Source organism: Polistes canadensis, unplaced genomic scaffold, assembly GCF_001313835.1.
Source record: "Polistes canadensis isolate GaletaPanama2010 unplaced genomic scaffold, ASM131383v1 scaffold_8, whole genome shotgun sequence".
Lineage (NCBI taxonomy): Eukaryota > Metazoa > Arthropoda > Insecta > Hymenoptera > Vespidae > Polistes > Polistes canadensis.
The window spans coordinates 131,206-156,038 of record NW_014569555.1 but is presented as its reverse complement, the minus strand read 5'-3'; the positions used below and the strand labels follow the sequence as shown (position 1 = coordinate 156,038).

The 24,833-nt window shown below is 35.8% G+C and overlaps 1 protein-coding gene across 1 annotated transcript in view; it reads left to right on the top strand.

Annotated features, from left to right (window-relative positions):
* Positions 1-5,976: 5,976 nt before the first annotated feature.
* Positions 5,977-24,833, top strand: part of LOC106791812 — a 77,668-nt gene continuing 58,811 nt past the window's right edge. The window contains exon 1 of the mRNA XM_014757758.1: positions 5,977-6,275. Within this exon, the coding sequence (XP_014613244.1) occupies positions 6,230-6,275 (46 nt within the window). The 5' untranslated portion in view covers positions 5,977-6,229. The remainder of the gene's footprint in view (positions 6,276-24,833) is intronic.

Here is a 24,833-nt window from a genome sequence, read left to right as displayed (position 1 = left end):
GAAGTGAAGATTCGTTTCGAGGAAATCGAAGCGTTTTGAAACAGTGAGAGGATAGCAAGGATAATAGAAAAATAGAGCAAAAGAGAGAGAGAGAGAGAGAGAGAGAGAGAGAGAGAGAAAGAAAGAGAAGAGGAGAGGAAAGGAGAGGACCTGTATTGATAGTCCGTGAGTGAACGACGAGTTTTCTACGAGTGGGGGGGGGAATTGGTACGAATTTCGCGCTCGTGAAGGTTTTTCGGTGAATTCGCAGAGTGGCACATACGACACACGTAACGGGATTGGTACGCTCGTTCGTTCGGTATGTGCTCGTCGAGCCGGAAGAATTTCAATGCTCTGCTTGGAATCGCGGGAAATCGATCTTAACTTCGATCGAAGATCGTCGAAGGTACGATTGAAAATCGATCGTGTATCAATATCGATCGTGGAATCAATCAAATATCATTTCTACTTATTTTTTTTTAATCATCATATTTATTCGATAATTTATATAATTGACAACGATATAGATAGATAGATGGAAATCTAATTTTTCTGTTAGCAGATTCGAATCGTTAGGGTGACGTTGATAATATAAACATTAGGAGATAATTAAAACCGAGACGTATTAAATATTCTATACAGTTGTGTAAATAATAAAAATAGAGAAAGAGAGTGAGAGACGAGGGGGAGGGAAACAGAGAGAGAGAGAGACAAAGCGTAAACACAAATCTTTCGTAATCGAGGGTAAATTACTGTCGTTAGAAACGTATTCTAAATTCATTAGTCTATTCGGACGCATCGACGGATTTACATCCCTTTCGGGAACGCGGAAAAGCTCTACTCGACGGAATGAAGGATCGCGTTGCTGATAAACGTTGCGGCAGTAAGCTTTGCCCTTCCGTTCTACATAGGCCGTAGAAAGGGATTGAGAATAAAGCCAGGTAGTCGTGTACCCGTGTTGCGATAGAATCATTGATCGGATGATGAAAAACTAAACGTGAGACTAAAGGATAAAAATAACAATTGCTGTGTGTGCGTGTCTATCTGTGTGTGTGTGTCGATAAACCGCATTTGATCCTACAAACTAATTACGAAAGTCGATTAAAAGAATAAAATCAGATATTCCTTCTGTAATAGCGATCGATGAAATGCAATAGAATCAAATTGAAGTACATAGATAATCGTTTGTGATCGATAAGAACCCGAGGACTAGTCAATGATCGATTAATTATATAGGAAAAGTTAATGTCATTGAGAAACTCAAAGTTTGATTACTATCGTGATAAATTCATTCCGAGAAACTCGTAGACTGATAGACAAACTTATATAGATAATATGGAAAATATTTGTTAAATTACAGATTCTAATTTATTCCATTCTGAAAACGTTAGGATTTGCGGGAAAGTAATGTTATCAAGCGTTAAACAAACACTTCTACTATCTCTAATACTACTATTCGAGAGTAAGCTTAAACTTGAAATTTTCGTTATAGCGAAGCACAGGGTACCCCGATCGTAAAATATTCATGACGATCGTTCGGTTTTAGTTTCGATTAGAAATTACCTTTCGCGTGCGTCATATTATCAAAATAACGTAATGTCATCAATTTTATAAGAAATTGCATTTCCCGAAGTAGGAACTACTTTCTCTCCTTCTTTTCGATCTGATTTTTATATTCGGTTAGGGAAACTTTCAAGAAAAAAGAGATCGTAGATCATTTACGTGCTGCTCGTTTATCTGACCGTGTAAGTACGTGAGTTTCGTAAATAAATACGAGCACGATATCTCTTCTGGGATACGGGAACAAGAAAATGGAATTCTTTTTTTTTTTTTTTTCTTTTTTTTTTATTAAGGTTTCTTTGAGGGATTTAAGAATAATGTTAGACACACGTCAACGATTGATCTTTCGTTTTTATCGTTCGTCGAAAAGGAATACAAAAAAGGGAACAAAAACCAAAAAATAAGAAGAAGAAGAAAGAGCTACGTCACATTTAGAGAAATTGGAGAGCGTCTTGGGACGTGTCTTGGCGAGATACGAACAGGGAAAACGAATTTTTCGAACGTTCGATCGATCGATTGTATATACATACACACACATACATGGGTGCGTTAGGTCGATCTGAAGAAAGTAAATAAATCAGAAAATAAATAAATGAACGAGCGGACAGTCCACCCTCTTTCTTTGAACGAAACCGAAAAAAGAATTGGTCTCGGTCGTAGCGATTTCCGTTTTTTATTTCGCAAAACACACCTGCGTTGTATGCATATTTATAGGCATACTTATTTATAAGTATTTTTTCTATAAATCTATACGTGTGTTTGTGTAAATGTTATACAATGAACATACCCCATACGTGCTTTTATACGAGTGTATAAGTGAATTGCCATTGAAAAATCAGAAAAATTTCAAAGAACTCGAATACATTTGGAGATCATACAAATTGGTAGAATAATTAATTCGTTGTACATAGATTAAAGCTAAAATCTCGGACATTCGACGTAGCTCGTAGCGTTCATTAAAAAGATCAAAGAAAGATAGAGAAAGAAAAAAGAATGGATGAGAAAGCTTTGAAAATTTTTCAAACAGGTTTCAAAGAGAACTAAGGGAAAAACTACGAAATCGTTCTACTTTGTTTTTGTTCGTGGGGCGAGAGGGATGTGGGGTGGGGGGTGGCGGGATTTAGATACGTGATAACGTAACGCGCATCACGAACGTCATGCGAAGTTCTCTCGAAATATCGGGGAAATTTTCAATGCAGGAAGAAACGATATGAGATGGTGAGGGGGATGGGTGTATGCGAAGGTTGTGTGGATGGTTAAGAAGAAATACAGGCGATAAAATGTTACGCGTATCTTTTATCTTTTATCGTATTACAACATCTTTCTTTCTTTCTTACGTACTTACTTACTTTCTTCCTTTCGTAAAGTAAATCCCTACTTCTCGTTTCGTTTCTTCTGCGAACATCTCATGCATAAATATTATTTGTAAGTTTGGACACAAAAAAAAAAAACCGAATAATCGATCAGTTTCCAAAATACGACAGACGATTCGTATACACGTTTACGTTGATATATGTGTTTGTGTAGATTTTACAGATGACACATCCACTCGATTCTACTTACGCGTAGAAATCTGATACTTTAACCGGGCGAAAAAGCTCACATGGGTACTGGGAGTAGAACACACGTATATACAGACACACAGGCCACATATACATATAACGGGACATAAACATACTCGCATACATACGCACATACGTGTATATATTCTACGTAGAACGTTTGCAAACGGAAGAATCTCGGTGAGCGAGATCGCAACAAGTTGCATTTAAAATCCGTAGGAACTGGCTCTCGACATCGTACTTTCAACTTTCTATGTCTCTTTTTCTTTCTTCGAAACGTATCTTCTTTTTTTTACTCTTTCTCTTTCCTTCTCTCTCTGTCTCTCTTTGAAAAAAAAAGAAAAAAGCTTTTGCGAATCAAGCTTTCATATTCAACGTGATTTGAACCATTCAACGCGTATAAAATACATTATCTTTGGTTCACGGACGTTTATTTCGTCTAAATTATATTCAAATAATTCGATTTAATTAATTTTTTTGTCCTTTTTTGTTTACAATTTCTCTGAATAATAGTTTGATATTTTTAATAACGAGAGATACTCGATGAATCGTAAAATGTAATTGATTAATTAATATATGATAGGCGTTGAAAAAACATTAAAAAATATAATTATTTTTATAGAGTTTTATCTCTCCGATCTCGATTGTTTGATAAAGTAAACGTATACGAATCTTGAATAAATTAGCGAATCAATTAATTCGAAAAACAAAATGAAGGAAAAACAAATACAAACACGAAACTGTTCGAACGAATTAATATGAATAAATTAAATAATATCAATATATATATTCTATTGAATTAATATTGTTTTCTTTCATTTTCATAATATATTTTTATTTTCTTTGAAAGGAGAAAAAAAGAAAAATAGAGAGAAAGAGTAATGATCACTGTTAGGAAAGTAACAAGTTTCTATATTCTTGGATTAAAACGATATAACGGAGAAGCTTAAGCAAAGTCGAGTCAGGAAAGTGTCAGGTGATACTTAAGAAGACTCTTAGGGTGTACTGTTGCGTGAAAAATACACGAACCCGAGGGGTTGCATTTAAAAAGTAAGGAAGGAAGGAAGGAAGGAAGGAAGGAAGGAAGGAACGAAGACGAAAACGAAGATGAAGACTAAAAGATACTTTCTTTACGATCGTATAACTGATAACGACGCGAGGGGATTAAACCATGACTTTATTTTCTTTTCATAAGGTAAAGAAAAAAAGAAAAAAAAAGAAGGACAAATAAATGATAAAGAAAAAGAAACACTATCGCGTTTGAGATATTTCAATGTATCATCATCATCATCATTATCATTTAATCTCAATTTATTATAATTATGTATCCTTCAATCTCTCGTAATGTTTCTTTTTTTTTTTCTTTTCATTTTCGTATCATCAAACTAAATTGACACGAAATTTCGAAATATATATTATATATATATGTATATATTTGATCGCGAGTTAGAGTTAGTTTGTAGATGGAAAAGTTGAAACAATTTTAAAGTTTAGACGAGTCATCATCTTCAAGGTTAAAGACACACATTACTCTAAGGTCTACCTAACTCGTCATGTATATTCGAGACATTAATTATACCAAATCAAGATAGAATTTATCAAGAGACACGAGCTTACATCTTATAAGAGGGTGGAATACCGTATATAAACTTACGTGTACACGTATACACGTATTGGTTAGTCTAGAACACGAGGAAAACGTTTGTCGAGGTTAAATTGCGTGCAACGAAGCGGGAGTCGTAACGCGCGCCAGGATTCTTGCTTAAGGGTTGCCCTTATAAAGGGTGCAAAAGAAGAAGAAGAAGAAGGGGTAGACCGTTCGTTTCTTTTTTCCCACCCTTCTCTCTTACTTTCCTTTTTCTTTCTTTCTTCTTTTTCTTTTTTCATTTTCTTTTTTTGTTTCTTTTCTTCTTCTTCTTTCTCTCTCTCTCTCTCTCTCTCTCTATCTCTTTTTTTTTTTACACCGAGCGGCAAAGTAAAGCTGCGGTTAAGACTTAGGAATCAACGAGATGGAAAAAAACGGTGAACTTTTGCGCAAAGATAAAAGGGTAAAAGAGAGAGAGAGAGAGAAAAAAGGATGGGAGAAGAAAAAAGAAAGAAGTAAAAAAATCTTATTACTTGTTGCATTTTTACTAGAAGATAAAATATAAACTTAAACGAATCAAAGTTTACTTTCAATTTATCTTTAATTTCATTATCACTATCTCCACAATTTTTCTCAAATTGTTTCGTTCTTGCAATAACATTTATCGTACTTTAACTATATATAAACTTCGTAAAGTAATAAATATTATTCTATTTAAATTGTGTTCTATGATTTGTCAATAAATTAATTGTCCGATAGAATAAATGATGGAGCAAAAATAAAGAATGTTACGAGCAATTAAAAATCGTATGTGCATGCCAAACAAATCTGTTTTTTTTTTTTTGTTTTTGTTTTTATTCATCTCCGTTTCTCTCTTTCAATTATCTATTCGTTCATCTTTCCCTATTCAGCTATCTATTATCTATCTATCTATCTATCTATCTATCTAGCTTTCTATCTATTTGGTGCGTGACCCCGGTCGGATAGGCGCGTCGACGGCTGGTCAGCTTGTCGCGATCGGAAATATAATCAAGGTTGGGTGGCAAGGGACGATAAGAGAGGAGGGTGGAAAATAATTGAAACACGAGCGTTCATTAGCAAACGCGCCGGCCCGAACGAATCGCGTATAGTCGTTCACCGAAAGAGTAGAGAAACGAGAACCCCAGCGTTCACTATGTTCTATTATATCATATAAATAAAATAAAATCAAATATTTGATCGTTATTCTCCGAGACACGTTTTTCCGTTCCGTTCTTAGGAAGAAGAACAAGAACAAGAAGAGGAACAAGAGGAAGAGGAAAAAAAAGAAAAAAGAAGGGACAGGAAGAAAGGTGAAGAAGGAGGAGGAGGAGGAGGAGGAGGTGAAGGTGGTCGAAAGCTTCGGTGACAACGGAGGAGTATCGGGGGAGGTGGGAGGCAAAAAAATAAAAAGAATTGAGGATTCGAATCGGTGTTGGTAGCGGTTGACACGAAAGCCAGAGAGAGAAAGAGAGAGAGAGAGAGAGAGAGAGAGGGAGGGCAACCACCCCCCGCCCCCCGAGCAATGGATCTTGCGCTTCTACTCTTGGTGGTGCTGCTCAGGCAAGAGGGTGAGTATGCCTTCGAGCTTTTCCGCCCTTTGTAAATTTGCTTTCGACAAACACTTCTACGATCGTTTCACTCGACTCGAGCGTTTCATCATTCTTGACCATGAAAAATTGGTTAACCGGAGAACAACCTATGTTTCCTTTCTTTTTTAGTTTCCTTTCTTTCTATCTTTTACAATTATTATTCTACAGAAAAGAGAGAGAAAAAGAGAGGGTGAGGAATAATCATCGAATAATGGATAATTGATTTTTCATTTATTTTTATTTTAATTATTCTTTTTACCCACAAGGTCAAAATGATATTATAGATGTAATTCTAGTATTAAGGTTGTTTTAATTTTTCTGTTTGCGTAATAAAATTCTCGCTGCGTAAGCGAGAAATGTATCGTCTATATATACGTGTAATTTAAAACGGAAACGACAAAAAATGGTGTATTTTCTAATTACGTATTTGCGTTACGTGAGTCGTGCGCGCGCGCGCGCGCACTAATCGCGATTTTACGAGAGAAACGTGTAAAAGAGTTAGATGGAAGAGACGACGACGACGACGACGACGACGAGGTAAAAGACGACGAAAATGGTAAAAGAAAAGAGAAAGAGAGAGTGAATAGTGAATAGAAATGGTAAGAGCAAGATAGCTGAAACTGGAATTGTTGGAATTTATTACGTTACGGTACGTGGTACAAGGAAAGAGAATAAGAAAGGGAATGCAAGAACAAAAGAGAAAGAGAAAGAGAAAGAGAGTGTAAGAATCCAGGATTAGCTAATTAACTTTTATCAAGCTGTCTCAAAGATTTTGTTCTTTCCTTTGCATTCCGTTTTTTTTCTTTTTGCGTGTGTGTTTTTCGTCGTCTAATAACAAACGCTTGTACTACGTAGATTTTAATAATTCGATTAAGTATTCTTTTTTCCTCATTCCCCCATCCCCCATCCCCCGCCCATCCGGTTTCTTTTCTACTATATCTCCGAGAGATTTAATATTATAAAATAGTCTAAAGAATAATACTTTTCAAGGAGTGACAAATGTTTCGGAGAATCCGCCAAGGGGATAATAATAAAAAGAAAAAAAAAAAAGAAAGAAAAAAGAAAACTTCTCACGATCTCGCCATGGTTATTCTTTGATATCCACTCATGGAAATATAACTTCATGAGATGGATAAAACGTACGTAGGAGAGTAAATTCGGGGGACGCCTCTCTCTCTCTTGGTAAGAAAAAGAAAAAGAAAAAATAGAAGAATGAAATAAAATGGAAAAGAAACGGAGAGGAAGTAGAAGAAGAAGGAAAAAGGACAAAGAAAGACAAAAAAATAAAACAAGAATGAGAGAGAGAGAGAGAGAGAGAGAGAAAGAAAGAAAATACCATACCCGTAAGAGAGAGAAAGAGAGCAAGAAAGAGATAGAGAGTTTCTTCGTTTCGCGAGCACACGCGAGCACACGCGTCTATGTGTAGCTACAGGTATCCGGACGTTTTTACATTTGGCTTGGCTCTAAAGGAAAAATGGTAGGGGATGGATGCTAGGGACACACCGGCGTAGTAGTAAAACTCGGGAAATGAAAAGCGGTCGGGCCAAGAAGAGTAAAGTGCATTGCGCCATACATATCAATATGGAGACTGCGAATACGCGAGTGAGCTCGATATGAAATTTTAAAGCCGGTCTTCTTCTCGATGGCGAGAGGCGGATTGTAGAAAGAGGATGAGTTAGCATAAATAAATAAAAGATGCGAGTCGAACTAGGGACTTGAGAAAGTCAAAGAACAGTTGGACGGTGAGGATAGCGTGGCTTATGAGGCAGGGGAAGGGGTGGGGCGAGACGAGGGGTGGTGGGTAAAAGAATCCCAGTCGATGGTTGCTTAATTGCTCGAGGAATTATTGAATGAGTCAAAGAGATAGGAAAAAGAGAAACGGAGATGGAGATAGTATAGTAGCCAGTCACATATGTACCTATACATGTTGAATGGTATTTGTAAATCAAACCAACGAAAGAGAGAGAGAGAGAGAGAAAGAGGGAGGAAACTCTCCATATTCCACAGAATTGGTCAGATGCTTTTACAGTTTACCGATGCAGGACAATATAATGGAGGGATGCTTCAATCGCTTTTATAACGATGTAATATTAACAGCAAATATTTCGCTAACATGCTATTTGCGGGCAGTTGTACTAATGAACTCTCCTCTCCCTCTTCCTTTCCGTCTGTCTCTGTCTACCCTCTATTCGACCACGATAATTTACATACGGTTTTGATTTTCAATATCTGTGTTATTTCGATGTAACTCCGGTAGGTAGCAAGGTGGGCATAGGTACCTACCTACCTACCTACCTACCTACCTACCTACGCGTAATCATTAAACAGAGTTGAACAAGTTGCTATGGTTATCCGGCTCATCGAAAATTTATTATCCTTTGACCGAACTATTGGAAACAATTACGCACTCATAACTCTAATTTTCAGAATTAAACTGCCTGTCTTTGTCTCGTTATCTCTGTCACCGTATTATGTCAAAAGGAGGTAGATACTGAGTACACGTCAGACTATCAAAATCACACCTTACCTAAGAGGGATGGATAATTTATCGATCCATTTACCGAGGGTAAAAAGAATGTTGAAAAATGATACGCGCTAAGGAGCATGAGAAAATGGAAATGATTGACGTGGGTAAAGGAAGATAAATTAAAATGAAACGAGAGAAAGAAATAAAGAGAGAGAGAGAGAGAGAAAAAACGATAAACATATATTTATACATGCGATTTTTACTGCACTAAGAGTATTTACAAATGTTGCATAATATTCAAAATTAACTCTCTCTCTCTCTCTCCCTTTATTTTTCTTTGGAATACTAAATTGTGGAAAGCAAATAAAAACTTATATTATTCTTCGGTCGAGTGAAAAAGTAACGTTCACGAAACGTGTTGGATTTAAAATCGAAAAACACACTCTCTCTTTCTCTCTCTCTCTCTCTCTCTCTCGAGTAGCCGTGATATTTACGAGCGTTAGCGAGAAACAGGAAAAAGAAGAGAGAATGGAAGATAGAAGAGAAGGAAAGGGTGAAGAAGGATGAGAAGAGAGTGAAGGGTTGTGGTGGAGGAAGAGGAGGTAGTAGTAGTGGCTATATCGTTTCCTCGAGTCACCTCTCCTACCCCACCCCACCCCCGTTCGAGGGGTAACCCACCTGATGAAGATAAAACGGGATAATTATAGAGCCTATCGGGGATCGTGGTGTGGCTAAATTTCGTTGAGACACGCGAGATCGTTCGAAGGTGGGCGCGGCAATGAAGGGAAACGCGCTTTGTTAAAGAAAAAACTAAAGAGTAAACGGACGGAACCAGTAGTAGTGGATACTGGAAAGGGTAGAAACCGAGAGCTTTTGCAAATGACCGGTGAAAAAAGAGAAAACTATGAAGGATATCGTTAATTTTTCATACAGTCCAGAAGCATCTGCCTTCGGCTAAACTGACTAATTATTTTTCCATTTTTTTCCCCCTCTCCCTTCAACACACACACACACACCAGACACACACCAACTCAAACTCGACTTCATCCATTTTCTCATTCTCTTTCTCTCGCTTGAATTATTATTATTTTTTTTTTTCTCTCTCTTTTGTCATTTTTCCTATCTATCAATCGTGGTCAGAAAAATTATTTTTTATTTCGTTCAATTATAAATCTACGAAAAAAGTGAAAATATATTATATAACGCGCGCTAAATTATTGATTTCTATTTCTATATTTGTTTTTCCATCTATTTTGAAATACTTTAAACGTACATGGATCGTTTATTTTGAGAGTGGTGTAAGTCAATTTTCTATTGTTTTGAGAAAATTAAAAGTTTGCATATTGGTTAATTGAAAAATATTCTATAATTATATCAAATTTGTGACAATGTTTCTATTAATTTATCGATATGTAATTATATTATAATTTCGGAAAATATTATTACTGTTACAGTATATATTCCTTGTTCGTTTCGTTGCATAAATTAGATAAGAAAAAAAGAAAAAAGAAAAACAAAGAATAAATGTAAGTAATCTCGATACAAAGATTCGTTCGTAGATCGATCTTCTTAGGGGGAAGAAAAAAATTCTTGCGACGTGATCTATAAGAGGTAGCCCACAGATATCGTAGTTTTTCACTTAAACTGTCAAAGTAAAATTCTTGAGAATATTGGAGGCGTCGTGAAATTCTAAATCCTGAGAGTGCGTCCGTTTCGGATTCCACGCGATTGTCGGACGGAACAGGAAGGAACGATAAATTCCGGGAATACGTTTGCGAAACTTTTCTACGGGATAATACTGGGAAGTGTTGGTGATTTACGATTATGCGATAAGGTAGCGACTCTCGTCGCTCGTATTGCGACGATGTGTTCAACGATGGGATATAGCTGATAACGTTTCACAGGGATTTTCGATACGGGCAGTGTCCTGTGATGAGATACCATGTTTACCTAGTTTAAAGGGAATATATCTTTATTCTTATCCCCCAAAGGGCTCGTCATATTTTTCAATTTTCGCATTATCTCTTCAAATACATATGAGATTATTATTATTATAAATATCATATACTTGTCTATATTTATTTATTATTTACAGTATAAATTTATCAATATTTTAAATGAATGATCAATATTCTTTATAGGGGTAAAGTTGCATCAGTATTATTTATCGATACAGAGCGTGTATATATATATATATATATATATATATGCTGATATTTTATTACAAACATTGGTCATTTATTTAAAATACTGACAGTTTTTTAATTAATTTCTAATTAAATATCACAGTATACGCAATAGCTACCATTTATATTGTATACTATCATAAATATACAATTATAAATTCTGATCGAATGAATTAATTGTCTATCATAAATTGTTGAACTATCGACAATAGCTTTTTTCGAAGTTATTTTGAAAGTTTTTATCGAAATCCTAGATTTATTCAGTTAGTCGAAAAAAAACCAGGAAAAAGAAAAAGAAAAAGAAGAAGAATAAGAAGAAGTTGTAAACAAAAGAAGTCATTGAGTAAAAAAGTTGTACACGGTCGACTAGGAGGTAGGTGGCCTTGATCTTTTCTAGGACGAAAGTATAAACGATGTTTGTACAGCATTTCACATAGAATTGGGTCGATTGTTAAGAGCCCATGGCAAAGAACGTACCGGTAACGTTTATCGACGTACTCGTGTCACGAAAGCTTACTTAATACTTACTTTCCACTTACTTTTGAATTGACTTACATAAACTCTGTCGTTGTAAGTCACGAAAACTGTTCTAACTTTTGTGCGATAGATTGAAAAAACAAAAAAAAATATAGAAGAAGAAGAAGAAGAAGAAAAATAAACTCGAATGTTATTAATTCGAACGAAATGAAAGCTCGAGTTGAAAAGATCGATTATTTCAATGAATTATGTCATTGGGGCAGATATTTCCAGAGTAAAAGTTTTTCGCGATAATTATATATAACGATGATGTTTTAGGGTGGATTATCTAAAGCTTTCGGAAAATTTCTGTTGAGGATTATTAACTTTAGTCGAAGTATATATATATATTCGAGGTATATATATGTAATAATACAAGTATACATGTACACCCGTATATATATGTAACATAAAGTTCGCTTCAGAAATTCGCCCCATATCGTAGTTTTAGATACCTTTCAATGTTGGGAAAGCTATCGTTGTTCTTGAAAGCCTTACTTCATCCTATCCTTTTCATCGTTCATCGCCTAAGGTCTTACATTAAACTTAAATAAGATTGTCGATTTTAAAATTGAAATATATAATATAATACGAATTGATTAACGATCGAAATGCATTTTATGCATGATTATTTTTAAAATGACACTTTACAAATTTATTGATTTCATATATCCATATTTGATAAGAAAAATTCAATCAAATTTAATAGGACGTTTGATATCGTCAAAATGAATATAACTTAGGAATAATATTATACGTTAGATGGAATATAACTTAGGCATAAGTTTATCGAATGGTGTTTCCTATTAAACGCGTTCACTTTCATAAAATAAGAGGGGGGGGGGCGGGGGGATGAGAAGGAATCGATATTTAACGACGTCTGGAATGGTCGGAAAATCGATTTGGCGAAATTACTAACGATTTACGCGCATAGGTTCGCATTTGTGTCGAACTGACATCGTTAAATTATGTATCGGCTGGTGGCAAAGGTCGTGCGAGCAGTTACTAGTTGCGGTCATTCTCGTATTCCGAATGGCCTCACGTAAAACCGATATGATGCCGACTCACAAAGTGAATTTCACTAATTGTCATTGCATAAAACATGCAGGTTACAATCGGCGTTAAGGGAATGTGTACGCGTGCGCGTATGATGTTACCTCGGTAATTTTCAATTTCCCGCTTAAACGGGACGCCATACTCATTGCCAACGTGCACGCATTCACCAACATACTTGCACATTCCCATACGTGTATACTATTTCGTAATGGGATCGTAAAGTTGCCATTGGCGAGACGTCTAATGGAACGTGAACGTATGTATAAACGTATTATCCACATACACACGTAAATACGCATACGTACTACCTATCGGTTTGAAAAATAATGAAACTTTTTAAACGACCTCGTAAATTACGATGTAAATTGTATACAAAGTATACCATTATATTTTTTATTTAAATTACAAATGACGTATATGTTTTATATCATTTATAAATAACGTATAATATGAAAAATCTTGTATTCGAGAAAAATATCATATTTTAAAGTTCAAAGTTTCCTATTAACAGTTTCAAATTAATCTAAATACTAAAAGATAAGTGATAGTCGAATCGAGTCAATGATAGTATTCGAAAAATAACTTATATATTCGGTTAAAGACTGTTTAACGAAGACGCTGCTCGTTAACCAGACGTTAACGAGCTGAACGCCATTAAGGGGAGAGGAAAATAGGAAACGTCAAGGGGGTGGTTTCAACGACGGAAACAGAAGAATATCGCGTGTCGTGTTTCACATCGACACCGTCTTCCTTCTTTCTCTTTCACCTTTCTTTTCCTTTGCATTTCGAAACCAACTTCCTGTTGGCCGACGCAAAAGGGTCGACTGTTTATCAGGCGACCAACGTAATTAAAGACTGCATAGTGGTTTTAAGGGAAGAAGGGAAATACACCTTCTCGGGAATTACGATGCGAATGAAATTTAACGAGGTAGGTACGAGCTCGTTGGTTGGTAGCACCAAACGTGAACTAGCGCGAGACCTAACATTCGTCGATTCGTTTGAGCCTAATTAAATTCGTCCCGCTGCGTATCGCGATAATTCGATCTCGTGATCGTGGATAGGAAAAAAAAAGGAAAAGAATAAAAAAGAGAGAGGGAGGATTTAAAAAAAAAAACTGTCGAGCGAAAGGGTTACGTTGGTATCGATAATAATATTGAAGAAAATGGGGAATGGGGAGAAAATCCGTGGAGATATGTAAATGAAGTTTCGAGTCGTTCGTCGAACTAAAATCATTTTATTTTATAGGACATTTTCTCTCTTTTTGTTTTATCTCATTCGATCGTATTCTCTCTCTCTTTAATTTGAGTTCACAGTGATGATATTCGTGCAGTGTATTATATTTTATTATTGCGTCATAACAACGAATTAGAATTCATTCGAATGATTGGTATTTGTTTTACAATTACACAAATATAATTAATGACGATATTTGAAATATCGTACTCATTACAAACATCGACAGATTTTGTCTATCTTACGTTGGGAAAAAGTTCTAAACGTAAACGAGATCGGGTATGCAAGTCGTGCCAGGAAAATAGATTTCGTGCTCCTTTTGGCAAACGCGTCGTGAATCTAACCACAATCTGTTAGAACCGATGGCCATGATGATCAGCGGGTTCCTTTCAACGTAACTTTCGAATCCCTCCCTCCTGATGTTACGGATCAAAAACTTGTTCTACGATGTACGTGGTCTCCTGTGAAACAGCTTTTCCCCGAACGTGAATTGAACGAAAATACGTACTCCTATTAATTTCAAACTTCTCGAATTTTATTTATAGTGCGGAGGTGAGATGTTGCTCCTGGTTGGGTAGTGGACAATGGGAGTTGGTCACGAGGAAGTGTGCATTCATTTCATTCAATTCATCTTTGACGCACTACAGATTTATAAAATAAGATATTAGTTTAATCACACTTTAAATTATTTACAATAATATAACAATGCTAATAATAATAATAATAATAATAATAATAGTGATTTTAATAATGATAGTTCTCTAACTTTATTATACATCGAATAATTGCGCGTGAAACTTTCTACAAATTAGAAAAATACGTACAACAGAAAGTTCCGTTAATGAAGACACGATTAAGTTTTATTCCAACCAATAAAACTTTCATTCCTTCTAGGAAAAATATTTTCATCTCCGCACAATACCACATATCGCTATAACGATTGAGACCTGTTTCGGTATACAATATATTTCGAATCAAATTTATATAAAATCGTTTCGAGAGATAGAGGTAACTTTATAAAAATGTAGGATCATATTTATAGTCAAATACGTATATTCCAGAGAAAGAGAAAGAGAGAGAGAGAGAGAGAGATTTCATTGATATCTACTTTTAAAAAGGAATAAAAAAAGAAAAAAAAAAGGAAATGAAATAAAAGAAAAGAAAGGAAAAATAAAATGGAAAAAAGAGAAAATGAAACAAAAAGAAAAAAATCGTTGGAGCAAGTTACTACTCTAGTCGAGTTGAGGCTCATGCGATAAAACACGTACGATTTCATTCGACGATAAACGTGTAACGTGATTCCTTCCCTGAGATTTCGCAAGATAGAAGAGCTTTTTTTTCCCCCTCTCTCTCTCTTTCTCGCTCATTCTTTCTTTATCAGAGTGAAAGAGGGACGGGGGAGAATCGGGGGGAGGTGGTGTAGTTTGAGGCGATCACGCGCGACGAATTACGAGTGCGACATTCGATGAGATCGTAGCTTTTTCCACGATCGTTCTCGTTTCTCTCCGTACACATTTTCGACGAATTCGATAGGTGAACACGTGAATCTACGAGTGTAAAAAAGAAAAGCCCTGAATTAGTTAGGTCGGAGCCACGCGCATACGTGAGCCGAATTTTCAACCAAACGTTCGCAACGAAGTACCACAGGTGGAATAATTCTCGAGGAAAAAGGTAAAGGAAAAGAGAGAAAAAAAAGATGACAAAATAATAAAAAAAAAAAAAAACAAAAATACAAAATATTACGAGAAACAAAGAATATAAGAACGGAGAAATAAAATAAACCGTCTTACACGTGGATTATAAGAGCTACGTTTATAAACGTCTAAACTTAAATTCCACGATTTGTGAATCATGGATAAAATTGTAATGGTCCTGTTTAATCGATTGAATTACATTATTCATTCTTTTTTTTCTTTTTCTTTCATTCTTCCTTCTTTCCTTTATTTCTTTCTTTCTCGATCTTTTAAAAACGTTTTAATTACTCGTCATAATTTTTCAAACGAATACATTATAGTTATATGATTTTTACATCCCCCTTCGTGCTTTATTATCTCTTCGTATTAAATGAAAAAATTCTATTTAATAGTTTCTCCATTTCTCTCTCTCTCTCTCTCTCTCTCTCTCTCTCTCTCTCTCTCTCTCTTTCTCTCTATATCGTTTGAGAATACAGGAAGAAGGATACCACGTGCGGTACTTTTTTATAAATTTTTTATTTTTTAAATTTACGCTAGAGCCGGAAACACGAAAGAGAGTACAGGAAAGAGCGATAATTCTGAATTTCGAGTTAAAAGTACGAGGGAGCCGAGTAACGGCGCGGAGTACCGTCTCCCTAGGGAGCAGCCTTAATTTAACTTAATTCGGTGATAAAACGATTGGCGCCCACCGAGCAGCTCCTCTCTCTCTCTCTTTTCCCTTGTCCCCTTTTCTCTCTCTCTCTCTCTCTCTCTCACACACACACACACACACACACTTTGTCTGTCTCTTTCTGACACTCAGCTCTATTCTGCTCTATAGGACTGAGCTTCTGTCAAATCGTTAACCGTTCGCGCGTCCACCTGGTTTCGCATTAATTTCTCTTCAAACTCATCCATTCACGTCCGACAAGCTGCCATCTCTCTCTCTCTATCTATCTATCTATCTATCTATCTGTCTCTTTTCGTGTTCATCCCTTTCATTTTATTTTCTTTCCTTTTTTTTTTCTTTTTTTTTTTTCGAACCTCGTCAGAAACGAGCGACGAGTTTCGCTGGCGCTTCGTTAAGTGCTTCAAAGCGAGTCATCACGTACTGAAATCGTGTGAGAGCGTACTACTGACTGACGACTACGTATTAAACAAAAACGAATTTTCTATTCCTCCTTTCTTTCTCTCGATATAATTCTAGTTGGATTCGATTCCTCGTTAATTACTGGCCCGCAACCAGGCAGCACAATCATCGCATATTCGCTTTCACCAAGTGCTGTTCCATGGGAATCAATCGTTCGAGAGGGTCCTTCATCTTCCTGGAGACGAACTCGATACTGGCGACCCATTGTCAACATATCGAGATAGGAATAAAAAAAAAAAAAGAAAAAAAGACGAGTTTTGGTATTGTACGGGCTTTTTATTCGATCGTTCAACGTCTCTCCTCCTCTCAATGCGTATTAATATTTTTTCTTATTTTCTTCCCTTTTTTTCTATTTGCTTTTTCGCATTTATTCCTTTCTTTTATATATTCGTAATAATTTATTTTGTTTTTCATTTTCTTTTCTTTTCTTTTTTTTTAATATCGTACTCGCGTTATAACGAACTTAATTACAAACGAGTTATTATTTTCTTCGTATAATTCGGGTTGGAAAGTCTTTCGCACGTTTAACCGTACCTAGGCTAGGAGGTTACCCATCGAAATAGGAATTTCTGTGGGATGGAGGTAAACGAGAGGCCACGACCAGCGTGGTTCGCCACGGCGAGCTCTCTCATTGAACATTCAAATGTACCGAGTGGTCGGTAGCCATAGCCATACTCTGGCCGTTCTTGTGGCTCTTAGCCCCTCTCGGTGCTTTCATTCGAGATCAACCGAAACGAGAATTCTTGATAAAGTGTAAGCGTGAAACTTGAAAAGATAGAAAGAGAGAGAGAGAGAGAGAAAGGCTTACGAAGGAAACGTGAGATATAAAAAAGTACACGAGTAAAATGACTTTTTAAGACTTTGTTCTACACCTTTATCAACGGATTACGTGATCTCTCGTTAAGTATGAGAAAAAAAATGGGGGCGGGGGGGAGGACGAAAAATAAAGAATAAGAAAAAGAATGGAATATACGAAAGGTATGTGTGATTTCTCGCCAAATTATTTTCTCACGATAAATTTCTACCAGACTCCGCCCTCCCCCCTCTCCGCCCTTTTTCGCGATCTCTCTATCTCTATTTGTCTTAGTCCCCTCCCCCTCATCCCTTGGTTCTTCTCCCTTTCTTCTCCAATTCCTATCCTTTTCGTAGCTAAAACATAAACTTGGTAGGAATTTGTCCAATATCCGGGCAGATGTTTGCCAGTAAATCTCTCGGAATTGTCGAATTAGGAGAGTAAAGGCGTGGAAAAGCTAGTAGTACTTGGGATTCCTTCTTTTTCCCCTTTTATTGTCGTATCACGACATAGAGTTTACCGTACGAATGCAATCTACTCGAGAATACCAATTTCCATGCTCGTTTTCTTTTTCTTGACTATTCGTTCTTTTTTCTTTTTTTTCGTCATCGTTTGTATAAATATATATATACAGATGTTAATAAGGTATCATGTGTAAAAAATATTAACCATTTTCATGCTACTATCGGTGCATTCGTATAAATTTGATCAACCGTTTGAAAATATTTAATCATTTTATTAATTACACGAGATTAGTCGGAAAAAGTACACGAACAAAAGGAAGGACTCGAGAATAAAAAGCTTTATGTTATAATAAAAATAATAATAAAAATAATAATAATAATAGGTATTTCTTTTTAGAGTAGCAGATAAGGCAAGCTGCATGGCTCGTTAGTTATATTCAAAAAGTATTCAAGCACGTAACGTGTTTAGTTTTTTCCTTCTTTCTCATTCTCTCATTCTCATTCTCTCTCTCTCTCTCTCTCTCTCTCTTTCGTTCGTTCTCATCATCCTTCTCTTTCGAGAAAAGGCACGATCCAGCAACACGTCATTCTAAAGCGTGACAAACGTGACAAACTTTTACGTATGACGCCATAAACTCTCGTGCCGAATAAGTTCTACATCTAAATGTCCGACAGATTTATAGAGGCAAAATGTGTCGGAGTTGCGTAGACACGCTTCGTCTCATCACAGGCGGTTTGCAAAACGGTAGATAACGCGTTTAGAATTAGCATAACTCGTTGGTAGGTTGGTACTATGGGAATTACTCTCATTCTATCTCTCTCTCGCTCTCTCTTACTATTTATAACTTCAGCATGAAATATAAATGATAGGTAGGTGCAATTAAGTAGTTTAAACTAATGACTCTGTCGTTTTTAATCGTGAGCTTTTAAACCATATCTCATATAATTATACCAGCACGCATCGTAATAATACCATAACACGCATTACCGAATGAATGATTATTTTGAAGATTAACCGTTAAACGGTTAAATAACAAATTATCGTATGAAACATATATTATTTGTGAAAGGCAAAGTGAGAAGAAAATAAAGAGGAGAGACAAGTACCAAGTAAATCAACCTGTTCGCAGGAATCTCTCTCTTCTCTTCGAGAAATCGGATTTCTCGTAGATAGGTAGGTAGGTAGGTAGGTAGGTAGATAGATATATACGCTAAGCTATTCACCCTTGAAACCCATTGACCTCTGACCGGACCTCGGAGACCCTTTTCAGGAAGAGAGAAGCGCATATCATGGGACATCTACGTGATCCCTCGGAAATTCTCTCCCTCTCTCTCTCTCTCTCTCTCTCTCTCTCTCTTTCTCTTCTCTTCTCTTCATGCATTCTCCCTGTAGATATTAGGGTAAGAGTGTTAATAATCGACCACCCGAAGAGAAAATCTTCCAGGTCCTTGGACTTCATGTTAATATTAGGTGGTATGCTTTCGTGAAAATCCTCAGCTTGATTTGATCCTAATAAAGTTATCATAGAATATATCGCAATCTATATCACGCTTGAATTATTACTTCATTAAAGGATTTATTCTAACGACAACTTCATATGTGTAATAATCTTTAGAACACTAATTAGAGAGAGAGAGGGAAAATGAGCAGTAAAGGTAGTCAGAGGGTGACACACACGATGATTAATATTAACCTACGTTACGGTATAGTTACGGCAACGTGTGTTTCGGCTGAGTCAGCAAACGGCGTAGGACCTCCGTGACGGTTCGTCCCTTGCGGCGCCATTGAATCGATCGCGACGTAAAACACGCGAAAAACTGTCTGACGCGTAGCTTCCCTTTACCTCTTCCTCCGACACCCTTTTATGCCAACAACCCTTCCATCGGAGACTCGAGCATCTACCACCTCTGCCCCTTTGCCGTGACTCTTGCTAGCATACATTCAGCTTTTACGCGATTGGCCAAACGAACTCGCGTTGGTAGGAGCTTCTAAAGCGTTAAAGGGTGAAATCTGCACCGATTGCATTATACGAAAAGGGGTTTTACAATTCTACTATGTCACTTCAACGCTCACTTTCTTTTTCATTTTTTATTTCTCTTTTCTACCATCCTCTTTCGTTTCTTAACAAAATTTCTTCATTTATTTACCTTTATACGAAAAGACCTTTTTCTTTTTTTCTTTCTTTTATTCTTTCTTTTATTCTATCTATCTTCCTTTCTTCGAAAGGGAAAGAAGAGGGCGATAAAGTCACGCCATAAGCCGGAAGGAGACCTTCGTCGAAGTATTACGGTGTGGCTGGGAGGGAGGGAGGGGGGACTCTCCGTCGAGGCTCGTAAAGACAAAAATCGAGCTTTTTTATTTTTTTTTTATCAGCGGATAAATTTATCGCCATAACCACCGTATACCGTGTATTAGAAGTTAAGCGCACAACACACACACACACACACACACACAAATACGAACATATACGAGCACGTATTCGTTCGAATGGTTCGCGGAAACGTCGTAAAGGACCTTCTCCGCTGAAAAACACGTTACTGACTTTCCTTGATGACCGTTTTATAACGTCCAACTACTGTCCAACGTTATAACCTTTAAGTGTGTGCATCGGTGTATATCGCTAGTTGCTGAATTATCGTTTGACACGAAGTCTATAATCGTTCGACTCACGTAAACGAGTAAGGTGCTCGAAAGGCGGCGCTTTTTAAATTCGACTTTCCCTTTTTATCTGATCCGAAACGCGAATGAGGGGCTCAAAAGTTAAGGTCGATGAATAACGTTAGGTATACGGGTGAGAAATATATAACTTTGAAGAAAGTTTACCGGGTGTCTCGAGATATCTTCCTTCAAATTAATAGATAAGTTCAAATACCACACAAGGGAATTAAAAAAAAAAGAAAAAGAAGAAAAGTTATTTTATTCTTTATTCGACTTTGTTAATCTTATCTGATCGAATGGAAAGACAGGATGGGAAAGAAGAAATGTTGGAACATTATAAAAACATTATCGAGACAATTTTCGCAAATTGTCGATTACAACGATGAATTGTTTTTAATTGAATCGATCGTTTTTATACAAGTAAACACTCTTGTAATATTTTAAATAGATTAAAGATCGAATTATACTGTTGTTATTTTACTCGATAAATTATTTCAATCGTAAATAGTAACTAATTGGTCAATCTTTTTATATCAAAGTATTTAATTGATCGGTCCAATCGGTCTTCTCCTTAAATAAAGAATCGCTCGAGTGAAATCTGTTTAAAACAAGTTAGCAGACTACTCAACGAGAACGACCAGTCTCACTAACGCGATCTACAATTTAAACTCGGCTTAACTCGGAAATTTAACTTTTGTCCAGGCCAAAATTAAGCAGTCGAGTTAGCTTTAAATTTAAAATCAACCGGCTAAAGCAGACCTAAAGGATGACCTTACACGCAGAAAAGTCGAACAACGGTGATGGGACCATTCCTGCTGAAAAGTCAAATATGTTTCGCGAGTTGACTGACTGTTCGTAGATATTGCACTACTCGAAACGAATCGTAATTAAATTTAATTAGATTATCGGTAAAATTTATTTAACGAAGGGAATAATCTCGACGTTTATTTAAACGCTTCAACTTTTTTTTTCGTTTGATAAATACTCTAGCAGAAAAATCATTGAAATAAATGAAACTTTTGTATTCTTACATATACAAAAATGATTCGAACATGGTTCTATTATAACGATGTTATTCGAGTGCATTGTTAAAAATAAGTCATTTTCCCTTATAAAATAGTATTTGTTTTACCTGTCTACGATTTTCCGTTCTGGAAATATAACTTTTTATAGTTTATCACTCATAATTGCAATGAAACAGCTGATTCCGGTACGCGTGTAGCAAAAGAAAAAACGCTATAAGCCGGCTAGCATAAATTCTTGGAAACTTATGTAGGTCAGTAGGTATATGACCTTCTATCAAAAAATTATATAGGTCACTGGATCAACTAACTACAAACGAGAATATCTTTGGAATTAGAAGTCGTAGAAACTTTGAACACATAGATCGTTTTAAAAGATATTTAATTATTTAGAATTTTTATTTAGATAATAACAATTAATAATAATAATTTGTTATAAACAATTAATTATAAACAATTTTTAAGAAATAATTTCTAATATAATACATACATATGACCACATTACATACATTTTAGAATTTTTTCTAGACAATTTTAAAAAGAAAAATTTATAATAATTAACATCTTATAATAAATTTGTATATACAAATTAAACAAATCATTTTAATTAACAACATATTATTGCGAACAACTATTATTTAAATCCACGAATGTCTCTCTATAATTTATAACATAATATTATATGTTCATATATTTACAAGAACTTTTAAGAAAAAATATTTCATATTTCTACGAACCCCCATAGAGACAAAATGAGAATATAAGAATAAATATAAAGAATTTCTTCGAAAGAGTAAATACTCTAGAAAATTAACGTTTCCCAGTGAGTATGTGTGTATGTGTAAATTACGTTCTCGGTGAATCGTTTACTCGAAAGGAAAACGACGACGAGGAAGATCAAGATAGGGTAAAGTCATAGACGTGGTAGAAAAGAGAAGGTTAGGGTCCGATGGAAACGTTAATGCCGTGAGACGGAGGGACTCACGTGACTGGTTCATCCGTAGGCGCGATAATGCAGGGAGTAGTGGCCATTACCCCTTTTCCGTGTCTCCGACCTCTTATACGCGAGTTTCTAATTCGTACACGACTACTACCAAGACAACATAAAGCACGATTTTCAAGGGGTTTCATGGCGTGACCAGATAGGAGAGAGAAACTCTTTACTAAAACGACGGACAGGCGTTATGGGATAAGATAAGCGAACTTATTCTCATCCTTTTCTCTCATTCTTTAACTTCGTTTCTCTTTCTCACGTATTTCTTTTCTTTTTTTTTCCTTTTTTCGTCGTTTGTTTTTTTTTGTTTTTTTATTGAAATATACGATCCTGTCAGATTAATCAGACATAAATAAAAGCCCCGAAAGATTACGATAACTTAGACGATCGTCCTTCTCTAAGCGTTACAAATAAAAAAGAAAGAAAATCTGGAATCGTCTTCTATTTTACCTTTTCCCAAACAACGCGAACGAAAGGAGAGGGGAACGGGGGACAAATATTTGGGCCACTTGATCCCGAAAGCCGTTAGAATCGTTTCTCTTTTAGCTTTCTTGGCGATAAGCTAAAACGGTCTCGAACGTTTTTCCTTTAGTCTCTTGGTATCGTACAGGGTAAAAATACCTTAAGAGAGAGAAAATTCTTTTTAGATGGTTAAATTTCAAGCCTCGCTCGTATCTTTCGAGCTGGTTTCTCATCGTTCCTGGTAAAAGTTACTTTTATATTTCTTGGCTCGTCAACTCGATCGACAGCTCATCCTCCTCCTCCTCCTCCTTTACCCCTTCCCCTTTCCCATCCTCGTTGTCATAGTATTCAAGAAACATGATGCGTTATTAACGTCGAACACGTTACCAATCCTCCGATGTGCGACAGAACGAAAGGGTCTTATTTTATCGAAAGAACGAAACGTTTCGCGATTTAATTTGAGACGGACAAAGCCGACGTTTACGGATACAAAATAATAGAGTTTCCCTGAAGTAGGAGAAACCAACCGCGGAATAAATTGTTATATCGCAAGGATTTAATAGCTTTCCGTGATACGTCCTGTCATCCTGGGAAACCTGGCAAACGGTAGAAATGGATAGGGGATGCTCTCATGTTTTGTTAATGCGGCTTTAAATTGATTGACGTTGGTCGTTGGAACGTCCCATCGTCTGTAACAAGTTTTTTAAGTTTTGCATGATAGTACGCCGCCAACCATCAAAAGCTCTTTCGTTCGTTTGACACAGACGAAACCGAACGTTTCACTGATACATTCAGACCGATTGATATTTTGAGATCGTTTAATTAACGAAAAGAGAGAGAGAGAGAAAGAGAGAGAGAGAAACCAGTTTCATTCGTCTACTCATCGATAACGTTATTTCTCCAAAATCTCTTAAAATTAGTTATAAAAATATAATCCGTTTAATAATCTGTGAGTCGAGTTCGAGCTATATCAAAGTTATACTGGAAATAAAATCTTTACTATAGATATGATGGACATAAAAATAAAATGTTTAAATTGATGAGCTTTAACAGCTTCGAACGATATATAAATAGTATTTTATCAATTTCGAGATATTTCGTTTATTTCTTTTTTGTTTTGTGTTTTTTTATTCGCTAAATAGTCGAATCGAAAAATTTAATTGGCACCTTGAACCACGGATATGATAACCACCTCTCTATGAAAAGCACAAAATTACAGATAAATATAGTAAAAAACCATTTCTAAATTTTTATTAACACGTACAGATCGTTACTGTGAAAAAAAAATGTTTTATTTGTTTTAATAAATTAATATTCCCCGATGTGTTAATATATCAAAAAGTGCATAAATTTTATCGTATATAAATAATTAAAATTAATTACGAGATGGTAAGAGAATAAAATTCCGATATCATATAAGCGTTTATTGAACGCTTTTATTAATATAATTGATAATTAAAAATATATATATATATTTTATCAAAGATTATTTGTTTTTTTCTTCCTTCAATATTAATTAACCAAATTCTTTTTTTCCTTTCCAATATATTATAATAAAGTAATAATATCCTTAAAATTGTTGCCGTGTTAATAAACCATAGACCATATTCTCATCAAATAGTTTGAACATGCACCAAGCTCGAGGGTTTGAACAATTATATTTGGTTTTATTTCTACAGCTGCCGGGACACGCATGGTTAGAGGATAAGCATCGGCGTAGCCGATACACGCAACAACGATTAATTTTATCCTCTGGTCTCTACACCCCGAACCCTCCCCCAACCTACTACGACCCACCCCCCTAATTCTCATTCTTTCTCTCTCTTTTTCCTGTTTCCTTTTTTCTTCCCGTTTTTTTATTT